A 26,718-nucleotide genomic window follows, 5' to 3' on the forward strand; every position below is an offset into this window, starting at 1 on the left:
TGTATAATGGAGTGCACATACACATATCTATGTTTGTGTATGTTAGGTGCCATGGGAAATGCACACAATTGCATTTCTAGGTAAGACTGAGTGGGCATTTTCCACCGTGCCCTCCAGAAACTGCCTTAATAGACGAGCACACCTCGTACCTGCTGTTCCTGTCCATACTTCCCCCTCTGTTTCTGTTGACACCATTCTTGAGCCATGGGAGAGGTTTCACGTGGGGCTGAAATCTCTGCTAGAGAGGGTAGTGCAGTGAAAACCGTTCTGCTTTAGTTGCGGATCGGACACCGGGAGTTGTTTCCCGTCAGGAGCGTTCCCGATATGTGGTAAAAGCTAAAGTTAGGCAAAAAAGGGAGGAGGAATTCGCAATCAGTATTTATTCTATGGTACAGCCCTTGATGCTGAACAAATGTATAATTCTTGCTGCCTGTAGATGACTGTTAGCTCTGGCCTCCGTGGGAATGGCTGAAAAATATTATTTAACTAGTTTAATTATAGAACAGCTGAACCTAACAGCCGTACATAGTCATATTATTTCGTGTAAACCGATGAGACAGTAAAGGAGGTGATTAAAAAAAGTGAACAGTTAGGATACGAAACATGAGAATAGGCTGTAGCATGGCTTCGAGGCTAGGATGATCTGCATTCCTATTATATAGTGTTCCGTCACCTATACAACCCAGGGAGAGCTCCTGACATCATGAGCTGGGAGCAGGGTCTGGGCCAGTGGCAGCGAACCGAGGCATACTGAATGTGTACTGCTCCTAGCACCTCTACATTTCTCTAGGTTTATTTCTGATTAGTGCTTTCCATCGATCCTCAAGCAGTGGTAGTTCTATTGTTGGAACAGTGGAGTCCGTAGACCTGATGTCTGCTATTTGGTGTCCTCCAGATGGTATGAAGTGTCATATGAGATCTGCCGGTCTAATGGTGACGACTTTGCTGCATTTGTACACAAAGTCCCCCAATCGCATAATACTGACAATACAGATCATAAATGTACTCGATAGCTCTGCTAATGTGCAATTCCGCTGCCAAAAAATTAAAGTGCCTCAAATTTACTCTGTTCTTGGAATGGAAAGCAGCAAGAGTGTAGCAAGCGTTTTGGCGACCTTGCTCCTCTTGTCCCTTCTTGGGATACTTTAAGCTGTGGAGCTAAGATTTCTCAATGACTGGCGGATGTCGTTCCGATCGCTCGTCACAAAACTGTACACTGAAGCTCGAACAGGCCTCTGTTATTATCGGGTTTTTACTCTTGTAGTGTAGTGCACTTATTTACATTTCCTCAGTAGCATCCGTGTGAATTGTGTGTAGGTTAAATCTGCGGATTTACTTGCATTTTTGCAGATGCCCTACTGATCTCTCAACAAGCACCTCGTTCCCTTCTGTGGGGAAACTAGTGCAGCATAGCTTGTACTTTCACCGCAACAGCAACACACGCACACACGCAAACGCAAGCATCCGCACATCCCGGCACACTCACGCCTTAAGGTGATTGGTACCAGATGGGCAGGATTAACAAATTAAGGTGAAATTGTGGTTGAGGCACAGACAAAATAAGGTTATCACGGCGCCACCCAAAGCAATGGTGCTGTGTTATTTGGAGAAAGAGGCTAAATTACCTGCAGGAAGATACAAACCGCAATGGGTAAAAAGCGCAGCCTCAGTCCTCGAAGGCGAAAAGCTCACCAAGGGCAGGTATAATAATCCTGAAGGAAGGGTGGTCCTTGTTAGGAATGTCTTCCTTTCCTGGGCAGTAAGTTCGATTGCTGTGGACTCAGGTGTGATATGCCCCGACTTTGCTGTTGAAATATAGCGAGTTATTTTAGTCCACTTGTGATCTGGATCTGTATTACCCGTGTAGGTCTCAACACCCTAGGTAGTGCATGCTGACAGGACATGGTTTGGTGTTGAACTCGCATGGCTACCTGGTGTCTGAGCAACGCTTTAATCCTGTGCTGCTTCGTGGGAAGGGGATATTTGGTGGATGCTGTGCCTCAGTCCCAGTCTTCACCACTTGACTATTAATTTGCACTGGGGACAAGGTCACATCAGCTTTGCAGCTGCAAGTGGAGTGATCAGGTAATGGTGCTATCCTGTAGTGCCACCTGGGCCCAAGATATGAGGGCCTCATGGGAGACCTGCTCTATAATTAGTTGTGTGCGAGACTCCCGTAGACCATGGATTCTCTGAGCATGCAGGTCAGAGTCTTTAGAGTTCTTTGTAAGTCTCTGTCCGTCCTCGAATGTAGGAGAGTGCCTAAGAAGCTCTTTAATGTAGAATATCAGGAATCAAAGTGCGTGATGGTTAGGAACTAGATGATCTTAAAGGTCTTTTCGAGCCGTTTTAGTGATTCTCTGATCCTGGACAATCATATGCTGCATGGAAATACTCAACTGGGGATTTCAGCATGGTTATGTATGCATTTGTCTTCAAGCTGGGTCATCATGGTGGATGTACAAGCAACAAAGTATGAAAAATGATCCCTTGTAGCAACACCTGGAAGGGCGACCAGCTTATGTGTTGAATTGCGATAGACTCGAGAAATGGTTGCACGCTGGTCTGGGATGTCTGATCTGCCTTTGGTGCTGGCTCTGGTCTGACAGCTTCTGTTTTGGTTTGTTAAAACTGGTGCTGTAGGATATGAGTTTAGCCTGGGTCAGAGTGGGCCACAGCCAAATGTGTGCCCCTACAGAATAGAGAGAGCAGCTCACCTGGAAGGAACCGGCCTTGTTACTTTTCGTCCCTAACAGGTATCAGATGTCAATGTAGCGAGCCAGGGACCTTTGACCCTTCCCGACAGTTCAGGAGCTGGGTTTCATCCCATAAGTGCCACCATTGCCCGTAGCCACACTGTGATCCAGCAGTGCCTTCAGACTCAGGTGCAATATCTGCTTTGCTAGGGAGCCTTGCCCGCAGGTGTTTGGACAGAAAATTGGCTGCTATCAGCCAGGCAGCTCACTTTCATCTTGCCATGCAGTTTTCTGTCCATTCTGTTTAACAGCAACGTGACTCTGGATTTCAGAAATGCGAGGAGTGAAGCAGTTGTTAGATACAAAGAAAAATTCACTTTTTTCAATGGTGCTGCTGTGGGGGTTTGTCAGTCCAGACAATCAAAAGCACAGATTCATGTCTGACTTTCTGATTAGGACTCTGTGGTGGAAACAAACCTGTCTCATAGACAGTGGCTAAGCTGATGTTATAGGGATGCATTTCTGCTATGAACCCGCTGGTGGGAAGTGCATGCTGGAGATGTACTGCAGTGGCCCTGTTCCACCCCAGGGCTTGCAGCTTCTCCATCGCTCCTCAGCTGGCCCCTTCAGGTGTGGTTTGTATCTGTTGTGCAGTATATTGATACTGCAGGAGATAAAAATGCAGATTAGGGAGCAAGCAAATTCCACCCGCCGAGGGGGTGAATGTGATTAGTAATCTGCTGACTGGCTTCTTCCCCACTTCGCTTGCTAAATTATAGCTTTATTCATAACAAATATAATGTTCTTTTCAATGCATTTCATCAAGCAGATCATCAGCTTTGATTTCTCATTCCTTAGTTTGCCTTTCTGTAGAATATTGCAGGGTTTTTTCCTCCAGACTGCTCTGAGCCCCCCTCTCATTTGCACCCCCTCCTGCAGCGGGAAATGGGCCACATCTGAGAATCTATAAAGATAGGTGTGGCTGTTGGAAAAGTGAAAGGGGAAATAAAGAGTGAGCTGCATCCTGTTTACACTGAAAATCCCTGTGGACATTGAACACAGTACCCAGGTCTCATCTTCAGGGCAGGAAGGCATAGCCACAGCCTCCTGCTCTCAGCGCATGCTGCCAAGGGGCTCAAGAGCTGCACAGGTTTTGCAGAATTGTAGTATCATTAAGGCTGGAAAGACCGCTGAGACCAGTCCAATCCCAACCCATCCCCACCATTCCCGTTGAGCCATGTCCCTAAGGGTCACATCTCCATGCTTTTTGAACACCTCCAGGGTGATTCTTGCTTTCCTGTTCTGCCCTGGGGATGTTATACTCCAATTGCTTAACCTAATTTTTCGACTTCTCAGCCTCATTTAACCTACTGTGGTGAGACGCAGCCAACGCATCGCCAGCATCTGAGTTTCTCACCCTTTAAGCTAGCTGCAGAGCGCCTAGAGAGGAGATGTGGAATGGCTCTGAGTCAGCCTGCCTGCCTTCAGATAGGCAACCCAAAGACTTTGCCATGGGTATCTGAAGCTGCTTGTTGTGTAAGGGGATCAGCACAGGAGCGGCAGCCCCTTGGAAGGTGAGGGCTCTGTCCCCTGTGCAGTTGGAGGACACGAGTGAGCATCCAGTTCCAAGAGATGGTCTGGGGGACCTGAGTGGCACAAGCTTATACATCTATTTAATGATTACTTGGGAGAGACCATCAGCTGCACCTACTTGCAGTTAGGCAGAGAGTATCCTCTGCTAGCAGAGGATATGGGGCAGGCTGGGAGCATGCTGAGAGATGGGGAAGGGAAGGTTGGCTGGTGCAAGAGAAGCAGAAAGCAGAAAGGGTGAATCACACTCTGCATCCCAACAGCATGTAGCTGGCTGTGGGCAGGAGGGGATTTCTGATGGGAGATAATGAAATGAGGATGGAAGGTAGGGAGTAGGAGTGCAGTGCCTTGCTCTGCAGAAATCCCCTTGCTTGTGATGAGTTTGAAGCAGTTTCGTCTGTTTGCCACACAGTCTCCGGTGAGAGGTCTGGGAGCAGATCAGGGGTGCAGTGCCTTTTGTACTCCAGAGCTGTGATCCCAGAATCTGTGTGACCAAAATCTCCCACTTCTTGAATGCCTAGGAGGAGTGTGGGCTGTCATTCATGTTTCCTCCAAAGAATGATTAATTTTATAATCACGTAACATTTAAAATGACTGCATCATGGTCAGAAGCAGACCTAGGCTCCATCTGTTCTTGGATTTGGGAACACGAAGGCATGGAGGACTTCCAGATGTAGTACTTGTGCTTAGGAAGAGCTGCCAGAGGATTAGGCAAGGAGAATGAATACCTGCAGTCCCTGGTTGGAATCTCAAGTCACATCTGATGCTCAGATTTCCAGGTATGGACAGGAGGAACTTTCCTTTAAGGATTTTTTTAAATTTTTTTTTTTTAATTTTGCAAAGCACACAAAACAAAAACAGAAGGTGGGACAAAGGGATTGGTATTTATTACCCTGAGGACCGAGAAATCATAAGACATCTGTTTTATTTACTGTGCTTCATAGGCATTGTTGTACAAACCCCACCTCCAGCCAGGCAGCTTCTGGAGGGACAAGTTTGTACCAAGTGATTCTGGAAAGATGAGAGAGATTCCTGGAGGAGAGATTTACATTGCCTATCATCTTATCACCAGCCTGTCCCTCTTGCTTTTTTATTTCTCTCTGCAGCAAGAGGGATGATTAAAGAGCTAGGGATTTAATTACAACAAGATTTGCCTGGGGGGAAAACCCACTCGGTGAAAGGACCTTGCAACAACAAACAGAAAGTTCTCCAGTTTCCTTGCTTTGAAGGATTTAGATGTGTGCAGGGGGTGGAGGTGGGGAGAAGGCAGGCGATTAGGCTGCAGTTTGCAAAACACACGCTGCCTCTGCCCTGTGAGGCCAAGTGCTGGCTCAGCAGTTTGGCCCTCCCCATCCACTCTCCTTGCAGCCCCAACACCCTCTGTTCTTGTAAGGCGTGAATGACTTCTCATGTGCTTTTTGGCATTGCAGACTCCATAAAATAACTTCCTCCTCCTCCCACCCAGACCGGCACATGTTTTTGTAACACTTTCAGCCCAGCAGGACCAGTCCCCACTGTTTGGCATCCACTCGGGTCTTCCCCAACCTGTAACCAGCTGTGGTTCTGCCATCCAGTGCCACTCTGGCCCTGGGAACTTCTAGGCTGGAAATAGAGGTCTTGTTGCTTGGCTCTGCCCTATGCTTTTTTCAGAGGGCACTTCTGAAAGAGTCTGTGGGAGCAGTGTGCTGTCCCTTAGCCAAAGGTGAATATGGAAGACCAGCTGGATATCTGCTGGGTTTGATGGGACAAGGGAAAATAGTTTCAAACTAAAAGAGAAAAGATTTAGGCTGGATGTAAGGAAGTTTTTAACAGTAAGGACAGCGAGACACTGGCAACTACTGGTTACCTGCAGAGGTAGTGGATGCCCGTCCCTGGGGACATGCAAGCTCAGGCTGGAAAGGGCTCTGAACACTTGATCTAGTGTAGGTGCTCCTGTTCATTGCAGGGGACTTTGAATAGATAGTCTTTAAGGGTCCTGCCCTATTCTATGCCCTATCTATTCTAATTTTATGATTCTATGGACTTAGATTTTTTTCTATGTAACTACCTGGCAATGAATGCTGGTCCCGTGTAGCAAGGAAACTGCTCTGCTGAAAGGTCTGCCAAAAACTAACACCTCAGACTTTCAAAAAGCAAAAACTTTCCCTGCTCTATAAGGTACTGAGGAGAGTTGTTGCTGATATCGACAAGTCATCTCTCCCAAGTTAAGAGGAGCTCTAATGGATGCAGTGATAGCAGAGGTCATTTTCTACATGAGCATCTGACCTAGCCTAGTGGGAGGAATCACCAGGGCAGCATAAAGGCAAAGAGATTTGGCTGTTCTGCATTCGTCAGGAGGCTTATTTGCCTTGACAGAAGGAGAGGGGGAAAAAAGGAGAGGGTTTTTCCTGCTACACGTGTACACAGCCACAGGCAGTGCCTGTTATTTCACTTGCAAACAATTTCCTCTCCTTTTTGTTTATTGATGACAGAACACATTCCAGCCAGGTACACTGTCTCTGCCCGGCACTTCAAAGGAGGTCAGGTTACAAAGCAAGCACCATCCCTGCGATTAACTGCAGGAGGGACAGCCTGTGGGAGCCCAAGTGGAGGCTGCAAGCAAGGAAAAAACCCAGAACTCTCTCCAATATCCCCACTTTTATAGGTTTTTCTTCCTCTTCAGCTCTTTCTAGGGGTTTAAGGAACTTATTCGGTTGGACTAGGTGATTTCAGTGGTCTTTTCCAACCCTGATTCCATGATTCTGTAATTCTGTGATTCTATACATGGCTTAGGAAAGATCTCTGGTGGAGGTGATGGGTTTTCAGATCTCGTTTCTGGCTGGAAACATTCCCTGAGTGCCCAGCAACTGGAATTATTATCCAGCACCTAAATCCAGATGCTGGTAAATAGAGTCCAGACTCAGTGTGGTGGGTCTTTGTGGCTCATGGATGCATTGGCAGTAACCATGCCGGGAATGAGTAGCAAAAGCTGAGGGGGCCCAGTAAGCAGTGGGGAGGCTGAGGTCCATATTGCCCAAGGATGGCTGTGTGGCCTGGGACTGAAAGCAAATGATTTGGGCTGATGCTTGCCGCTCCCATGGTGATCTGAATAGGCTTCCCCTGATGATAAGTATATACATACTCCATGACTCAAGGATGGGCAGGGCCCAGGTTGCACCTCATGGTGAATCCCAGTTAAGTGCTCCATTCGAGCCCAAGCAAATTGAGAAACCTTCCCTCTGGAGGAAAAGCAGAGCTAAGCCATGTTTGGGTGATGCCACCACCAAGTGGACTCACACTGAGGGTGGGCTGTGCCCCATCCTGTGACTTGGCGCAGCTTGGGCAGGAGGGACTGAGAGGCTGCAAGATGTTAACGATGCTGCTTCGTTTGGGAGTTCTTGGCTTAATGAAGCGTGACTCAGCACCTCCTCCACCCACCTGAACTGAATAGGAGCCACCAGGGCTGGCCTCCTCTTCCTCCAACCTGGCCCATGTCCCCGGCAGGGCATGCATCCCGCATGACTCAGGTCACCCCATCCATGTCACAGCCTCGCAATGCACAGTCCCCAAGGAGACTAGCTGGGTGGCACAGCCTGGGAAAGCCATGTGGGCCTCGTGCCACTGTCACACACATGAGCTCCTCAACCCTGCCCAAGGGTGAGACAGGGAACAGCAGGAAAAGCATGTTCTGGGAACCCAAATTTCTGCATGGCAGATGTGTCCCCATGTAAAAATGTGCTTGTGTTCTGAGGGAAAACAAAGGGGTTCATTGTGAGATTTTTCATTAAGTTGTACCTCGTGGGAGATATGTTCAAACGGTCCCTATTTCTCTTTAAGTCAACTTTACTATATTTTCACCCTGTTATTTGCTTTTTACCAGTAGTTTTTTTTTTGTAGTGTTTATACTGTGTTTTTTCTTCCGGATGGTTTGTCGTAGATTAACGTTTCTTTTTAATAACTTCCTTCCTTATTTATTTTGCAACAGTTTCCCTTTGGTGGATTTTGGGTTCCTCCCTTCGGATTAACACAGTAAGGCTGAGTGCAGCGTAGTTGTGGCTCAAGTCAAATCTGAGCACCAAGGTTTTTTTAGGCTTCTCTCCAAAGATTTACATTTTTGCTTGCTTAAAATCTGCAAAACCAGTTCCCCATCTCCTGTACCTGCTCATGCTGCTGTGTCTGGATATTAGCGTCTCTCTCATTCTTGTTTCCTGTATAAAAGTAATGAACTGCCCAATCTGTGTAGTTATAGTGTAAGATAATGGCAAGAGAAGGTACAGGAGAGGAGGTGTTTTCCTTCCCTGCATACAGTTGTGCAGTTCTGCTTTGGAAGATATCACCAAACATTTCACAAGGTAAATCTCAAGTTGGTTTTATCAGCAGGTGCCTTTAAGTAGTTTCACTCAACACTGTTGATTGAGCAGTGATGATAAAGTCGTGCAAGCATCACTCAATAGAGAGATCATCATCTGACCTGACTTATCACTAAGATACAAAATGCTCAAAATCGTGGTAAATGTCTTCAAGTTCAAGTAATCCACTGCAACAGCAAACTCCCATTTTCTCTCCCCAAGAAAGCAAGGGAATAATGTGTTTTCTCTCCTATGTGTTCTCTGAGCTTGTTTCCATCCATATAAGATGGACTGACAGTGCCCCTGTGTTTCATCCTCAGGTTGTCCAAGGCCTGGTGATTGGAAAACTCACAGGCCATTGTATGGAGCAGACCCTGCTCAGACTCAGCATCCTCATCTTTGCTGGTGTGGGGCTGGGCATGGTAAGACTTGCTGAGGAGCCATCCACAGGGCCTTCCATCAACATGGTTCACAGGTGGGCAAAGTGCCTACTGGTCACTGGCAGTACCAATGCAGCCTTGCCAACCTGTGTCTGAGGGGCCTGGCCAGCATGGGCTTCTGCAAACACACAGCATTCACAATGATAAGGGGCTGTGTGAGTAATAACTACAGGGATTGCAGAGTAATAATCCCTCACAGAAACCCGTGCATCTGTCCTGAGTCACTGGATTGGCACAGAGGTCCTACCTTCCATCCTCTAATGGCCCCATTTCCTGAACTGCCCAGAAAGTAAATGCAGATTATGGGGAGGAAAACCACTGTGGTTGTACAGCCTGAGACGGCTGAGGATGTTGTCTCATCTTTCTAGGTTTGTTTTACTAATTCCTCCAAGCCTAGAGTATTTGGGGAAGGAGGTAGCAGTAGGAAATAGTTTAGCTCCTCTGCTTTGGTGTTACCCATTACCAGTTGTGTCTGGATGGGTGAGAGGCAGCCTCAGAAGACAGAGAGCTTTAGGAGCTCTGAACCTTTGGGTTTCAGCTTAGAAATGAAGCGATCTGGGGAGTGTAATTCCCATTTTCCACCACAGAGCCAGTGGTAGAGGGATGCATGAAGCCAATGTGGCTATGTGGAAAGGGGAAAGCGGAGAAGGGAAGTTGTCAGTTTGAGAGCTGGCAATTACACCATGCCTGGAGGGCTGTGGACATCCTGACAGCATGGCCTGGGGACGGGGGTCAGCAATAACATCCCATGAGAGCTATTCATAGGCATATGCAGCTGCTGGCCCCGCTGAGCAAAGAGTCCTTATAAAGGATGTGACGGAAGCCCTTTACTTTGTCCCGAGGCATGGTTATGCCCCATCCTCCCTCCTCCCCTCTGGTTCCCAGGCACTGGCTTTTAAGCCTAGCTGCTGAAACTGCAGGGTCTGCCTTCCCTGCCTTAACAATTCTCCCATATTTGCCCTGTTGGAGAAGGCTGCTGTCCGCTCAGCAGAGGGTGGGTGGTCAATAGTACACTCAACCTGACCTAATCCTCCCAGGGCAGCAAGAAGTTATTCCCCAAGACATTCAGCCTTGGGTCTGCTCTTTCTAGCAATTTCCTTCAGCCTCCAGCCCGCGAGGACACTTTTACAAGGAAGGGGATCATCGCTGCCTTTCTTTCTCCTACCTCTGCTGTGTTGTCCTGCAATGACATTTGCCCTGGCAAGGACTTACTCTTTCCCTGTCTGGATGTTTATGTACCAAATACCCACTTCTCTGCCTTTGTTCTCTAGTTCCCTAAGCAGGAGTGCCTAGTTCTTAAGCAAAACATAGGTAAAGTGCCCCTCCGAGGAGAGAAACCTCACCATGTACAAGTCCAGAGGGGAACTAGGAATAAAGCTCACTATTTCCAAGTCATTATTTAGCAATGGCTCTGGGCTGCTCCATCTTCTGTAGCCAAGAGGTGCAGACCAGATTTTATGAGAAAGAACCCCAGAGAATGAAAGTTCTGGCTTGACCAGTGACTGAGCTGTTCTCCAGCCACAATAACATACCTTGAGATGAGGGTGAGGGCAGAGACTTGCAAGGAAGCGTGAGTTTCCTTTTCATGCCCCAGAGAAATCTATTTATTTGACCAGCAGGGCTGAGAGTTGCTCCAGTTCCGTCGCTGAGGGATCCTCAGCACTTTTGTTTTAAGTATTAAACAGCTGGAGGGATGTCTCCACTAAGAATATGTGCAATAACAAAATCATTACTCTCCCTAATTATGCTCACTAATGTGCACCTTATGGCCGGAAGACCTATTCCAGATTACTGAATTTGATGAATTTATTAATAAGGAAGCAGAAGAACAGGATTAGAAATCCCAAAGGTACAGTATTACATAATGCTCCAGGTTCATTTATTTTGACAGGCTTAGTTTGGTTTTAATTACTTATGATAATGAACTGAAATGCCTTCTCTAGGCTGTTTTGTATAAGTAATGGAGGCTTCCTGAAGTACACCGCATGCATCTGCTGCAGAATGTCTCCTTAGGACTTGGACAAGAGAGAGAAGTCCTGGGGGAGGGCGTGGGGATGTCACTAATTCCCAGACACTAAAAATACCCAAGGCAGTGCTGGAGAATGTGCTGCCAGATTACAGGGCAGGGGCTGCTCCTTGTTCTGCATCCTTAGAATGATTCCCAGCACACAGATGGTGGAAAAATTTTGGAAAAGAAGGAAAAAAGAGGGGGAAAAAATAGGCCAAAATCAGAGAATGCAAATGAAAACCAGGGAAAACATGGAAATACAAGAGAAAACAAGGGAAGATGGTGTAATGCAAGGGTAAAGAGTTAGATACAAGGGGAAAGAGGGGAAAGCAAGGGAAAACAGTGGAAAAAGAAAGAAAACAAGGAAAATGTGATAAAGGGGTGGGAATCAAAGGAAAACACGGGGAAAGCAGCAGGAAAAAATGGATGGAAGACCTTGAGATGGCCAAAATGGCACCATCACAAATCAGTTGTGGCTTCCACAATTTACCTAAAAGTCACAGATTTGGCTTTTTCTGGGCTGCTTCTAGCTGCAAAGCTGCTCTCTGTGCTCTCTAATGATCCATGTTCCGCTGTGTCTTGTCACTTAGGCCCTGATAAGGATTGTATGACATTACTGCATCATCGTGGTGCCGCTGGTATTTGCCTTCAGCGTGCAGGGCACCATCACTGACAGCATCCTCACCAAGGCCGTGTCCTCCTCTGACACCGGTAAGGCCATCACAAACATCAAGCATGTCTTTTTCCCCTTTTTTGGGTCCACCGGGTAGTGGTGTTTGAACAACCCTGAATAAACATCTTATTCCCAGACCACCAGGCTTTTATAAGGCCTGGACCTCCATCCCCTTTTGCTCTGCACAAGGTGAAGTCCCCAGTTTGATAGGACTTGTTCTTTGTGAGCACTTCCCTCACAAAGCAGACACTGAGCCCAGTGCCATCATCCCTAACTGAGCACCAAGCTGTCTGTTTTGCCCCCTGCCTCATGCCATCCCTGTCACTGCTCTCCCCTTTGGACATATTTCTGTGAACAGTCACTGCATTTCTCTGTGCAATGGGGCACAAATCTTCACACATGCAATATTTCTTCAGTCGACAAAGATACCTCTATGCAGAACCCTACTGAGAATCAGATTTAGAGTCCATTAATGAAGTTTATAAAGCACTTTGGAGGTGCATCTGGATGAAGAGCTTTTCTAAATGTCACTCCAGTGGTTTATTTGTAGAATTGAAGATTGCCTCTACTTGTCCTTCATGGCAGGGGAGTTGGGCTAGATGACTTTTAAAGGTCCTTTTCAACTCAAATGATTCTATGATTTTGCTATGAGTGCTGGGATCCTGCAGTGTTCAGGCACAGTGCTTCCACCTGGGAGAGAAGCCTTGGGACTGCATGGAGGCAAGGGATGGGGTGTGCCAGGAGCAAATCTGCTGCTTCATGGCTTGGAGCAGCACTCATCAGGGACAAGGAATATTGGAGGAAGGGCACCAAGGGGCTCTAGGGTATGAAGAAAGGCTGGAACTCATCCAGATTCTGCTCAAAAGGGCTCTGTAAGGAAAAATGGAGCATTGCTCGGCTGTTAAAGCCAGCCCAGAGGCAAAATTCAGTCAGAGAGGAAAATGAGTTTAGTTGCCTCATCCTGGTCCTCGCTTGCATATGTTCTTACGACAGGATGGGGTAGATGCAGATGGGCAGGATGGAGATGACCCATGAGGTGACAGGAGGATGTTTTTAGATGCTGGGAGAGTATGGGCTCTATTGTGCCCATCCATCCCAGGCTGATGCCATGCCATGTGCTCCTGGATCAAAACTAGGTGTGATGAGGAGGGACACAGCTGGCTAGGAGGATCACAGCATTGGAGGAAATCCATCTTCTCTGGTCCTTTGTGCCCCTCGCTCTTGTGACATGCCTTCTCATTGCGGTGTTCCCCAGGGAGGAGGCTCTGTTCCCAGGCAGGGCAGGAATGCCTGACACAGCAGAGCTGTGGCTCTGCAAGCTGCCTCCCTGCAGCAGCTGTGGCGTGGGTGTCCCTGGGGGCAATGCTGCCATGCAGTGCTGTTCCAGCACAGGGGTGCTGCAACCAAAGGGACAGCAGCTAAAGCTTGGCTCCTTCCCCTGCCAACCCAAAACTGGCACTGCAGAGGACCCATCTAAGGCCACTCCTACAGAAGCTCATGAATTCTCCAGAAGAAAACAAAGTGGAAATGATCTCATTCGTTTCCCTTTGATTTTTTTTTTCCCCTCCCCATCTTCAAAGGCAGGAAGGGAAAATGTTGCATGGCACACATGTGTGCTGCTCTGCTGTGTGTGTGCTGGTGGGAGCACAGCCACAAGCCAAGGCAGGCCCACAGTCACACAAGCACTCCTTGTCCCCCGAGAATGGGGGTCTTGTTACTGCTTTATGCATGAAGGCAGGGAGGAAGCAGAGCAGAGCAGTATCCTGGACCCATATCTCGTGATTTGATTTGCACATCAGGAGCAAAGCCTTAGGAGTAGAGCCTGCAGCAATAATACTCTGCCACCGGCATCCCAGCCTGGGAAAGGAAAGAGGAGAGGAGANGGACTGAGAAATCATAAGACATCTGTTTTATTTACTGTGCTTCGTAGGCATTGTTGTACAAACTCCACCTCCAGCCAGGCAGCTTCTGGAGGGACAAGTTTGTACCAAGTGATTCTGGAAAGATGAGAGAGATTCCTGGAGGAGAGATTTACATTGCCTATCATCTTATCACCAGCCTGTCCCTCTTGCTTTTTTATTTCTCTCTGCAGCAAGAGGGATGATTAAAGAGCTAGGGATTTAATTACAACAAGATTTGCCTGGGGGGAAAACCCACTCGGTGAAAGGACCTTGCAACAACAAACAGAAAGTTCTCCAGTTTCCTTGCTTTGAAGGATTTAGATGTGTGCAGGGAATGGAGGTGGGGAGAAGGCAGGCGATTAGGCTGCAGTTTGCAAAACACACGCTGTCTCTGCCCTGTGAGGCCAAGTGCTGGCTCAGCAGTTCGGCCCTCCCCATCCACTCTCCTTGCAGCCCCAACACCCTCTGTTCTTGTAAGGCGTGAATGACTTCTCATGTGCTTTCTGGCATTGCAGTCTCCATAAAATAACTTCCTCCTCCTCCCGCCCAGACCGGCACTTGTTTTTGTAACACTTTCAGCCCTGCAGGACCAGTCCCCACTGTTTGGCACCCACTCAGGTCTTCCCCAACCTGTAACCAGCTGTGGTTCTGCCATTCAGCACCACTCTGGCCCTGGGAACTTCTAGGCTGGAAATAGAGGTCTTGTTGCTTGGCTCTGCCCTGTGCTTTCTTCAGTGGGCGCTTCTGAAATAGTCTGTAGGAGCAGTGTGCTGTCCCTTAGCCAAAGGTGAATGTGGAGCCGGATATTTGCTGGGTTTGACTGGACAAGGGAAAATTGTTTCAAACTAAAAGAGGAAAGATTTAGGCTGGATGTAAGGAAGTTTTTAACAGTAAGGGCAGCGAGACACTGGCAAACACTGGTTACCCGCAGAGGTAGTGGATGCCCCATCCCTGGGGACATGCAAGCTCAGGCTGGAAAGGGCTCTGAACACTTGATCTAGTGTAGGTGCTCCTGTTCATTGCAGGGGACTTTGAATAGATAGTCTTTAAGGGTCCTGCCCTATTCTGTGCCCTATCTATTCTAATTTTATGATTCTATGGACTTAGATTTTTTTTCTATGTAACTACCTGGCGATGAATGCTGGTCTCGTGTAGCAAGGAAACTGCTCTGCTGAAAGGTCTGCCAAAAACTAACACCTCAGACTTTCAAAAAGCAAAAACTTTCTCTGCTCTATAAGGTACTGAGTTGTTGCTGATATCGACAAGTCATCTCTCCCAAGTTAAGAGGAGCTCTAATGGATGCAGTGATAGCAGAGGTCATTTTCTACATGAGCATCTGACCTAGCCTAGTGGGAGGAATCATCAGGGCAGCATAAAGGCAAAGAGATTTGGCTGTTCTGCATTCGTCAGGAGGCTTATTTGCCTTGACAGAAGGAGAGGGGGAAAAAATGCGTTGGTTTTTCCTGTGACATGTGTACACAGCCACGGGCAGTGCCTGTTATTTCACTTGCAAACAATTTCCTCTCCTTTTTTTTTATTGATGACAGAACACATTCCAGCCAGGTACACTGTCTCTGCCCGGCACTTCAAAGGAGGTCAGGTTACAAAGCAAGCACCATCCCTGCGATTAACTGCAGGAGGGACAGCCTTTGAGAGCCCAAGTGGAGGCTGCAAGCAAGGAAAAAACCCTGAACTTTCTCCAGCATCCCCACTTTTATAGGTTTTTCTTCCTCTTTAGCTCTTTCTAGGGGCTTAGGGAACTTATTCGGTTGGACTATGTGATTTCAGTGGTCTTTTCCAACCCTGATTCCATGATTCTGTAATTCTGTGACTCTATACGTGGCTCAGGAAAGATCTCTGGTAGAGGTGATGGGTTTTCAGGTCTTGTTTCTGGCTGGAAACATTTCCTGAGTGCCCAGCAACTGGAAATCCAAACTCAGTGTGATGGGTCTTTGTGACTCATGGATGCATTGGCAGTAACCATTCTGGGAATGAGTAGCAAAAGCCGAGGGGGCCCTGTAAGCAGTGGGGAGGCTGAGGTCCATATTGCCCAGGGATGGCTGTGTGGCCTGGGACTGAAAGCAAGTGATTTGGGCTGATGCTTGCTGCTCCCATGGTGATCTGAATAGGCTTCCCCTGATGATAAGTATATACATACTCCATGACTCAAAGATGGGCAGGGCCCAGGTTGCACCTCATGGTGAATCCCAGTTAAGTGCTCCATTCGAGCCCAAGCAAATTGAGAAACCTTCCCTCTGGAGGCATAGCAGAGCCAAGCCATGTTTGGGTGATGCCACCACCAAGTGGACTCACACTGAGGGTGGGCTGTGCCCCATCCTGTGACTTGGCGCAGCTTGGGCAGGAGGGACTGAGAGGCTGCAAGATGTTAATGATGCTGCTTCATTTGGGAGTTCTCGGCTTAATGAAGCGTGACTCAGCACCTCCTCCACCCACCTGAACTGAATAGGAGCCACCAGGGCTGGCCTCCTCTTCCTCCCACCTGGCCCATGTCCTTGGCAGGGCATGCATCCCGCATGACTCAGGTCACCCCATCCATGTCACAGCCTCACAATGCACAGTCCCCAAGGAGACCAGGTGGGTGACAAAGCCTGGGAAAGCCATGTGGGCCTCGTGCCACGGTCACACACATGAGCTGAGCTCCTCAGCCCTGCCCAAGGGTGAGACAGGGAACAGCAGGGAAAGCATGTTCTGGGAACCCAAATTTCAGCATGGCAGATGTGTCCCCATGTAAAAATTTGCTTGTGTTCTGAGGGAAAACAAAGGGGTTCGTTGTGAGATTTTTCATTAAGTCGTACCTCGTGGGAGATATGTTCAAACGGTCCCTATTTCTCTTTAAGTCAACTTCACTATATTTTCACCCTGTTATTTGCTTTTTACCAGTAGTTTTTGTTGTAGTATTTATACTTTTCTTTTCTTTTCTTTCTTTCTTTTTTTTTTTTTTTTTTTTTTTTTTTTTTTTTTTTTTTTTTTTTTTCTTCCGGATGGTTTGTCGTAGATTAACGTTTCTTTTTAATAACTTCCTTCCTTATTTATTTTGCAACAGTTTCCCTTTGGTGGATTTTGGGTTCCTCCCTTTGGATTAACGCAGTAAGGCTGAGTGTAGTGTAGTTGTGGCTCAAGTCAAAACTGAGAACCAAGGGTTTTTTAGGCTTCTCTCCAAATATTTACATTTTTGCTCCTCCTTCCCACCCCCTCTCTCCTGGTTTTTGCTTAAAATATGCAAAACCAGTTCCCCCTCTCTTGTACCTGCTTGTACTGCTATGTCTGGATATTAGCATCTCTGTCATTCTTATTTCCTGTATAAAAGTAATGAACTGCCCAATCTGTGTAGTTATAGTGTAAGATAATGGCAAGAGAAGGTACAGGAGAGGAGGTGTTTTCCTCCCCTGCATACAGTTGTGCAGTTCTGCTTTGGAAGATATCACCAAACAATTTCACAAGGAAAATCTCAAGTTGGTTTTATCATCAGGTGCCTTTAAGTAGTTTCACTCAACACTGTTGATTGAGCAGTGATGAAAAAGTCATGCAAGCAGCACTCAATAGAGAGATCATCACCTGACCTGACTTATCACTAAGATACAAAATGCTCAAAATCATGGTAAATGTCTTCAAGTTCAAGTCATCTACCGCAACAGAAAAGTCCTATTTTCTCTCCCCAAGAAAGCAAGGAAATGATGTGTTTTCTCTCTTTTATGTGCTCTCTGAGCTTGTTTCCATCCATATAAGATGGACTGACAGTGCACATGTGTTTCATCCTCAGGTTGTCCAAGGCCTGGTCATTGGAAAACTCACAAGCCATTGCACGGAGCAGACCCTGCTCAGATTCAGCATCCTCCTCTTTGCTGGCGTGGGGCTGGGCATGGTAAGACTTGATGAGGAGTCATCCACAGGGCCTTCCATCAACATGGTTCACAGGTGGGCAAAGTGCCTACTGGTCACTGGCAGTACCAATGCAGCCTTGCCAACCTGTGTCTGAGGGAGCCAGCCAGCCTGGGCTTCTGCAAACACACAGCATTCAGTTATGAAAAGGAGCTGTGTAATAACTGCAGGGATTACAGAGTAATAATCCCTCACAGAAACCCGTGCATCCATCCTGAGTCACTGGATTGGCACAGAGGTCCTACCTTCCATCCTCTAATGGCCCCATTTCCTGAACTGCCCAGAAAGTAAATGCAGATTATGGGGAGGAAAACCACTGTGGTTGTACTGTACCCTGAGATGGCTGAGGATGTTGTCTCATCTTTCTAGCTTTGTTTTACTAATTCCTCCAATCTTAGAGCTTTTGGGGAAGGAGGTAGCAATAGGAAATAGTTTAGCTCCTCTGCTTTGGTGTTACCCATCACCAGTTGTGTCTGGATGGGTGAGAAGCAGCCTCAGAAGACATCTGGGAAACCCCATTGACAGGGGCAGCTCTACCAATATCTTTGTTTGCTCAGATCAGCAACACTCTGATGACCAGCAGTGCTGTCCAAGGGATGGGACACTTGGGAAGGGTCTGCCCAGACCCTAGCGCTAGCATAAGAGTGTATGGCCTGGTCTCAGTGTGCCAGCATGGTGAGGAACTTATGCACATAACCCAAGGAGAGCTTTAGGAGCTCTGAACCTTTGGGTTTCAGCTTAGAAATAGTGATCTGGGGAGTGTAATTCCCATTTTCCACCACAGAGCCAGTGGTAGAGGGATGCATGAAGCCAGTGTGGCTATGTGGAAAGGGGAAAGCAGGGAACGGAAGTTGTTGGTTTGAGAGCTGGCAATTACACCATGCCTGGAGGGCTGTGGACATCCTGACAGCATAGCCTGGGGACAGAGGTCAGCAGTGACATCCCATGAGAGCTATTCATAGGCATATGCAGCTGCTGGCCCCGCTGAGCAGAGTCCTTATAAAGGATGTGACGGAAGCCCTTTACTTTGTCCTGAAGCATGGTTATGCCCCATCCTCCCTCCTCCCCTCTGGTTCCCAGGCACTGGCTTTTAAGCCTAGCTGCTGAAACTGCAGGGTCTGCCTTCCTTGCCTTAACAATTCTCCCATATTTGCCCTGTTGGAGAAGGCTGCTGTCTGCTCAGCAGAGGGTGGGTGGTCAATAGTACACTCTACCTGACCTAATCCTCCCAGGGCAGCAAGAAGATATTCCCCAAGAGATTCAGCCCTGGGTCTGCTCTTTCTAGCAATTTCCTTCAGCCTCCAGCCCGCGAAGACACTTTTACAAGGAAGGGGATCATCGCTGCCTTTTTTTTTTTTTTTCCTACTTCTGCTGTGTTGTCCTGCAATGACATTTGCCCTGGCAAGGACTTACTCTTTCCCTGTCTGGATGTTTATGTACCAAATACCCACTTCTCTGCCTTTGTTCTCTGGTTCCCTAAGCAGGAGTGCCTAGCTCTTAAGCAAAACATAGGTAAAGTGCCCCTCCAAGGAGAGAAACTTCACCATGTATAAGTCCAGAGGGGAACTAGGAATAAACCTCACTATTTCCAAGTCATTAGTTAACGATGGCTCTGGGCTGCTCCATCTTCTGTAGCCAAGAGGTGCAGACCAGATTTTATGAGAAAGAACCCCAGAGAATGAAAGTTCTGGATTGACCAGTGACTGAGCTGTTCTCCAGCCACAATAACATACCTTGAGATGAGGGTGAGGGCAGAGACTTGCAAGGAAGCGGGAGTTTCCTTTTCATGCCCAAGAGAAATCTATTTATTTGACCAGCAGGGCTAAGTGCCGTTCCAGTTCTGCCACTGAGGGATCCTCAGCACTTTTGTTTTAAGTATTAAACAGCTGGAGGGATGTCTCCACTAAAAATATGTGCAATAACAAAATCATTACTCTCCCTAATTATGCTCACTAATGTGCACCTTATGGCCAGAAGACATATTCCAGATTACTGAATTTGATGAATTTATTAATAAGGAAGCAGAAGAACAGGATTAGAAATCCCAAAGGTACAGTATTACATAATGCTCCAGGTTCATTTATTTTGACAGGCTTAGTTTGGTTTTAATTACTTATGATAATGAACTGAAATGCCTTCTCTAGGCTGTTTTGTATAACTAATGGAGGCTTCCTGAAGTACACTGCATGCATCTGCTGCAGAACGTCTCCTTAGGACTTGGACAAGAGAGAGAAGTCTTGGGGGAGGATGCGGGGATGTCACTAATTCCCAGACACTAAAAATACCCACGGCAGTGCTGGAGAATGTGCTGCCAGATTGCAGAGCAGGGGCTTGTTCTGCATCTTTAGAATGATTCCCAGCATACAAATGGTGGAAAAATATTGGAAAAGAAGGGGGAAAAAAATAGTTGAAAAACAGAGAATGCAAAGGAAAACCAGGGAAAATACAAGAAAATACAAGAGAAAACAAGGGAAGATCATGTAATGCAAGGGTAAAGAGTTATACATATAAAGAGATACAAGGGAAAAGAGGGGAAAGCAAGGGAAAACAGTGGAAAAAGAAAGGAAAATGGGAAATCAAGAGCAAACAGTTGAAAATAGTGGAAAATAGGGGAAAGCGATGGAAAACAGGAACCAAAGAAAAAGGAAAACATGGGTAAACAGGTGAAAACAATGGTCAAGAGTTGAAAACAAGGGAAATGTGATAAAGGAGTGAGAATCAAAGGAAAACACGGGGAAAGCAGCAGAAAAACATGGATGGAAGACCTTGAAATGGCCAAAATGGCAACATCACAAATCAGTTGTGGCTCCCACAATTTACTTAGAAGTCACAGATCTGGCTTTTCTGGGCTGCATCTAGCTGCAAAGCTGCTCTTTGTGCTCTCTAATGATTCATGTTCCACTGTGTCTTGTCACTTAGGCCCTGATGAGGACTGTATGGCATTACTGCATCATCGTGGTGCCGCTGGTATTTGCCTTCAACGTGCAGGGCACCATCACTGACAGCATCCTCACCAAGGCCGTGTCCTCCTCTGACACCGGTAAGGCCATCACAAACATCAAGCATGTCTTTTTCCCCTTTTTTGGGTCCACCGGGTAGTGGTGTTTGAACAACCCTGAATAAACATCTTATTCCCAGACCACCAGGCTTTTATAAGGCCTGGACCTCCATCCCCTTTTGCTCTGCACAAGGTGAAGTCCCCAGATTGATAGGACTTGTTCTTTGTGAGCACTTCCCTCACTAAGCAGACACTGACCCCAGTGCCATCACCGCTAACTGAGCACCAAGCTGTCTGTTTTGCCCCCTGCCTCATGCCATCCCTGTCCCTCCTCTCCTCTTTGGACATATTTCTGTGAACAGTCACTGCATTCTCTGTGCAATGGGGCACAAATCTTCACACATGCAATATTTCTTCAGTCGACAAAGATACCTCCATGCAGAACCCTACTGAGAATCAGATTTAGAGTCCATTAATGAAGTTTATAAAGCACTTTGGAGGTGCATCTGGATGAAGAGCTTTTCTAAATGTCACTGCAGTGGTTTATTTGTAGAATCGAAGATTGCCTCTACTTGTCCTTCATGGCAGGGGAGTTGGGCTAGATGACTTTTAAAGGTCCTTTTCAACTCAAATGATTCTATGATTTTGCTATGAATGCTGGGATCCTGCAGTGTTCAGGCACAGTGCTTCCACCTGGGAGAGAAGCCCTGGGACTGCATGGAGGCAAGGGATGGGGTGTGCCAGGAGCAAATCTGCTGCTTCATGGCTTGGAGCAGCACTCATCAGGGACAAGGAATATTGGAGGAAGGGCACCAAGGGGCTCTAGGGTATGAAGAAAGGCTGGAACTCATCCAGATTCTGCTCAAAAGGGCTCTGTAAGGAAAAATGGAGCATTGCTCGGCTGTTAAAGCCAGCCCAGAGGCAAAATTCAGTCAGAGAGGAAAATGGGTTTAGTTGCCTCACCCTGGTCCTCGCTTGCGTATGTTTTTAGGACAGGATGGGGTAGATGCAGATGGGCAGGATGGAGATGACCCATGAGGTGACAGGAGGATGTTTTTAGATGCTGGGAGAGTATGGGCTCTATTGTGCCCATCCATCCCAGGCTGATACCACGCCATGTGCTCCTGGATCAAAACTAGGTGTGATGAGGAGGGACACAGCTGGCTAGGAGGATCACAGCATTGGAGGAAATCCATCTTCTCTGGTCCTTTGTGCCCCTCGCTCTTGTGACATGCCTTCTCATTGCGGTGTTCCCCAGGGAGGAGGCTCTGTTCCCAGGCAGGGCAGGAATGCCTGACACAGCAGAGCTGTGGCTCTGCAAGCTGCCTCCCTGCAGCAGCTGTGGCGTGGGTGTCCCTGGGGGCAATGCTGCCATGCAGTGCTGTTCCAGCACAGGGGTGCTGCAACCAAAGGGACAGCAGCTAAAGCTTGGCTCCTTCCCCTGCCAACCCAAAACTGGCACTGCAGAGGACCCATCTAAGGCCACTCCTACAGAAGCTCATGAATTCTCCAGAAGAAAACAAAGTGGAAATGATCTCATTCGTTTCCCTTTGATTTTTTTTTTCCCCTCCCCATCTTCAAAGGCAGGAAGGGCAAATGTTGCATGGCATACATGTGTGCTGCTCTGCTGTGTGTGTGCTGGTGGGAGCACAGCCACAAGCCAAGGCAGGCCCACAGTCACACAAGCACTCCTTGTCCCCCGAGAATGGGGGTCTTGTTACGGCTTTATGCATGAAGGCAGGGAGGAAGCAGAGCAGTATCCTGGACCCATAGCTCGTGATTTGATTTGCACATCAGGCACAAAGCCTTAGGAGTAGAGCCTGCAGCAGTAATACTCTGCAACCGGCATCCCAGGCTGGGGGTGGGGAGAGGAGAGGAGAGGAGAGGAAGCTTTTTTGCTGGTGTGATGACTTGTTACTGTTAAAAGTCTGAAGTTAACTGGGATCCATCACATGAGTTGCTTGGAAATGGAGCAAGGGCTGATTTATAGTATAGATTTATATGTATTATATATATCTCAAAGCTCCAGGGCATCTGACACGAGGGATCTAATTTAAGCCCATTAAATAGAAATTATCTTTCTCGGTAACACATTACAGGGCTGCCGAGGAGAGCCCAGCCTTTCAAGAGGATGAATTTCAGCTCAAAAGAAAAAAAAAAAAAAAAAAAAAAAAAGAAGGGAAAAAAGTGCCTCCTTAATCATGAGAGCCAGTTTGGCAATTGCACATAGTAATTAGTTTAATTCAAATACCCAGAGGGGGAAAAAAAAATAATTGCAAAACCTGCCCAGAAAGTTTGGTGGTTGTGGGATTGTTCCCATTGGCAAAGGGTCAGGCTGAGGTCCCACCCATCGCTGTTCCCATGCGCAGGAGGAGCTGGGCAGCTCTTCAGGGAGGCTTCCCTCTCTGTATGTCAAACCTGCGCCCTCAGTTTGGCCTCAGTGCACAAATATTTTAAACATTTTTGACAGAAGTGCAACAGTTCCGGGCCAGTGTGACACCAACCCGTGTCTGCCTGTCCTCCCACCAAACTGGGATCATTTCTCCATGGTCACCATACAGATAGCACACTGGCATCTATGCCTTTCAAGCAGGACAGCTTCTCCCCTCTCCTGAATCCCACTGGCAGTGATTCAAGTCATGTATTGGTGGAAAAGTGATGCCAATAACTCAGTATTGGTAGTAAGAATAATAACTGAGAACACCATTTCAGAGTAGGACCTATGCTCTTTGCACCGCTTGTCCATGCTTTGTGTGGGATACTGGAGTTATGTCCTGCATGGTGAGAAGCCCAAGGTCATGGCTGTATCCCATGTGACATCCTGGTGGAAAAACCTGCCCTTGCCCCAGTGGAGGTGCTTCCACTCCTCCTGTTCACCATGCAAATGCATGCTCTGCTGGAAGGAGAACCGGCCGAGCCAGGTGAAAGGCTCCCATTGCCATCCACTCCATTCACAAGGCTGTGGGGGTGATCTTATGGGGGCTCAGTCTCTACTTCTGCTTTTAGTTAGCTCTTCTTAAAGATGTAGTTAAGACTTTTCTAGCTCCTGATGCACTCCTAAGAGCTGTTCTTCTGTCCCATGAGAGAAAATACATAGTGATAGCTGCTTGGGTGGGCTGGGACCCCTTGGGTTCCCACAGCTGCTAATTATAATATTGAAAGGGGCTGCATGCTTTGCTTCAGACGGCTTCAGAATGTCCCTGGAAGTTGCCCCTACCCCACCCCCTCCCATCCCATCCTATCCTAATGAGTTCAGGAGCATCTCAGTGCCAAAGGTTCCCAGAGATGGTTTGAGGCTACTTCCTATCTCAGAAGAGGGAGGCTACTAACCTTCACCCTGACATCTCTCCTAGGGGCCATGCTGGGGATCTGTGCTTCTGTCCAGCCCTTGACGAGGACGGTTGGCCCAACCCTTGGTGTCATTCTGTACAGGCAGTTTGGAGTCTCCTCCTTCGGCTACTTGCAGCTCATTGTCAACGCTGGTTTGTTTGTTTATCTCTTAAAGAGGAAAAGCCCACTGAGAGAGACAAAAAGCCACTACTTCACAAAAGCTGCCTCTTTCTTTTTTTCCACAGAAATAAAGAAAGTAACGTTGTTGTGTATTCTCTAGCATTCTTGTGCTGGAGGCACAACCCTGTGCTGAGCCCCTCCTGCTCTCACTGCAGGCTGCTCATAACTAAATACCTTGCAGCTGCCTCCAATATAAAATCTCATGCAAGAATTAACTGATAGTGACAGCAGGAAGAAGTTACCCAAAGGGAGTTACCAAGTCTGAAGCATTTGCAAAGAGCACTCTGCAGACCTGCCTGCGAATGGGGCTCAGCACTGCTGGATGCTCTCAAGGGAGTACAGGTTGGTTAGCAGGCATTGAGCCTCACAAGACAAAACTTCAACAGGTTGTGTTACCCTTTCCAAAAGAGCACAGCTTCTTGGACTGCAGGAAAACAGCACCTGACACCTTCCCAGGCATTTCACTTTATCTACAGCTGGGGGCAGGCAGCAGCAGGCAGAACATCATGGTATGGTTGCAGGGAGTTCTTGTGCTGTCTTTAGGTGCCATTACTCAATTACATGGGTAAATATCCCCCCAAAAGCCCTGACTGAGCACATGAAAGGCTCCTGCATTCTCTCACTGGCCCTCAATGCACTTTTCTTCCATGCTCTTCCCTGCAGAGGGATTACCAGAAGCTTCTTCACTCCACAGCCCCATCCAGGCCCCTGCTGCCTTACAGCCCCCACACCGCACCACAAACAGCACCCACATAGCCACCGCACTGACATACGTAGTAATAAAAATTGAACACTTCAAGTAATTTATTTGGAATGGACATATTAATGCAAAAGCAATATTACAACCAATAACTGCTGAAAGACATTCATCAAAATAAATACAAATATAGATACTACAAATAATTTAAACCGTGTCGAACACCACCAGTCAGTGTTGAATCTTCCTTGTGTCTCATAAATAGGAGAGAACCGTTCGCGAAGCCGTGCCACCCAAAGCACGTGGGCGCTTCGCTGGAAGTCCCGTATGAAAGTCTTTGGTTTTTTTCCTTTATCAAAATGCATCTCAGGCGAAGCCCAGGGCTCTTTGCTCAGCAGCCTCCACAGGCCTTGGAGAACACCAAGCTGCTCTCAGCTATCTTCCACGCTTTCCTTCATTGGTACCCTGTCCCTTTTCAGTCCAAGACACTTGCTGTGGTTTACCATCCAGCGGTACACTCTGAAAGCAGCAAGAGGAAGCCGGTTAGTTAAATGAAAGGGTAAGGAAAAAAAAAAAAATCGCAATAAAGGGCTCTGAAGGGAGAGGAAGCACTCAGCACTTATCACGGCATTCGCGGCGTCACTATAGGGCGTTCCGCAAGAAAAGTGCTGCTGAATGCCATTTCCTACTCCGATAACTCTCCGCCACAGACACGTGTTTGCCTACCGCTCAGAATTCCCAACACTGTGCCCATCTCCCACCCGGAATTCACAGCACTGGGTTCGGGAAGGGTGAATGAGCCCCGTGAGTCGGGCACAAGAGCTGCGGGCACAGCACACGCTGCGATCAGGGTGCGGCACCCGGCTCTGCGCTGGGAAACACGAGGAACAGCTGTGGGAGCCCTATTGCCTTGCTGCGGCACCACCTCTCCCCAAAGCACGGTGTGTGGGGGATACAGAGGTAAGGATGGGTGTGCAGGAGTCAGAGGTATCTATCTCTGTGGATTTGTTAAGGGTGGGAGGAATGGAGGGGGGGTGAGCTCACCTGGGGGCTCAGGGCGCCCGGGCCAGCCGCCGCTCCTGGGTGCCCGCTGCCTGCTCCATCTCCTGGCGGCTCTTGAAGTCCTGGATGGCCCTCTTGTTCTGGAAGTCGATGAGGGCCATGGTGATGGAAGCGTTCCAGCAGCTCTGGTCCGGGCACCGAAAGTCAATCTCCTTGCGGTCCTTGGTGACGATGGTAAAGTAGATGTATTTGCCCGTGCGCTCCACGCAGTCCACCTTGAGGATGGAGCCGAAGCCCAGCTCCTTGCCCTTGGCCCGCTTGTGCCCGTCGGGAAAAAGGCTGAGGCTGTCCTTGGTGAGCACTACCAGCTTCTTCTTCCACAGCTGGAAAAGGCTGTCGCTCCGCTTCTCCAGCTCGCCCTCGCGGATCACTTCTGCTTGCATTTTCATCCTCCCTCCCTCTTTCTTTCCCTTGTCCCTTCCTTCCGTCCTTCCCTCGCTCCCTCCCGGCTCCAGCTCCCTGGGCTGCGCTGCTCCCACCGCGTCTCGGACGGCAATGACTGAACCCGGCCTCGCCGGGACCAATTTATTGCAATGATTCAGCGCCGGGCGCCTTCCGGTGCCTCCCTCGGGAGTCAGCCCGCCGCCCCCTCGCCGCTCCGCCTCCCGCCCGCCCCCGGCCGCGGTGTGAATTCCGCTCCGCCCCGCCGGGTTGGGACCCACGCGGGAGCCGAGCCCGATCTGTAGGGTGTTGGACGCCGGCCTCGCGGTACGTTCGTGCCTGTGCGCCCGTTGTGTTTCCACGATGGACCTCACCTTGCAGCTTACCTCTTCTCCGAAGCGTGCTCAGCCCCAGTGCCATCTCCCCCCTTCTCAGGAGCCCCGCAGATGCCTGATTAGGACCCCCAGCCTCTAATTCGGGTCCTGGCCAAGTCCTTTCACTTCAGCTCCACACCCGTGCAGCATCACCGTGAAG

At 48.2% G+C, this 26,718-nt stretch overlaps 2 protein-coding genes and 1 long non-coding RNA gene across 3 annotated transcripts; 2 read left to right on the forward strand and 1 right to left on the reverse strand.

Moving 5' to 3' along the window:
* Positions 1–850: 850 nt before the first annotated feature.
* Positions 851–13,610, forward strand: LOC107314677. The gene is made up of 3 exons (XR_001555576.1): positions 851–898; positions 8,935–9,036; positions 11,653–13,610. It is a non-coding gene; the product is annotated as an uncharacterized LOC107314677 (long non-coding RNA).
* A 3,627-nt stretch (positions 13,611–17,237) lies between these two features.
* On the forward strand, positions 17,238–24,663 carry LOC107314710 (solute carrier family 22 member 18-like). The gene is made up of 3 exons (XM_015864240.2): positions 17,238–17,519; positions 20,456–20,576; positions 23,888–24,663. Exons 1-3 carry the CDS (start codon positions 17,241–17,243, stop codon positions 24,142–24,144), a joined length of 657 nt encoding a protein of 218 aa, XP_015719726.2. The 5' UTR covers positions 17,238–17,240; the 3' UTR covers positions 24,145–24,663.
* A 161-nt stretch (positions 24,664–24,824) lies between these two features.
* On the reverse strand, positions 24,825–26,377 carry LOC107314709 (pleckstrin homology-like domain family A member 2). Its single transcript, XM_015864239.1, has 2 exons — positions 25,786–26,377; positions 24,825–25,260 (listed from the first exon to the last, which is right to left on the reverse strand). The coding sequence occupies exon 1, from the start codon at positions 26,190–26,192 to the stop codon at positions 25,794–25,796; it is 399 nt and encodes a 132-aa protein (XP_015719725.1). The 5' UTR covers positions 26,193–26,377; the 3' UTR covers positions 24,825–25,260; positions 25,786–25,793.
* Between the last annotated feature and the right edge of the window lie 341 nt (positions 26,378–26,718).

This window comes from Coturnix japonica, chromosome 5, assembly GCF_001577835.2.
Source record: "Coturnix japonica isolate 7356 chromosome 5, Coturnix japonica 2.1, whole genome shotgun sequence".
Classification (NCBI taxonomy): Eukaryota; Metazoa; Chordata; class Aves; order Galliformes; family Phasianidae; genus Coturnix; species Coturnix japonica.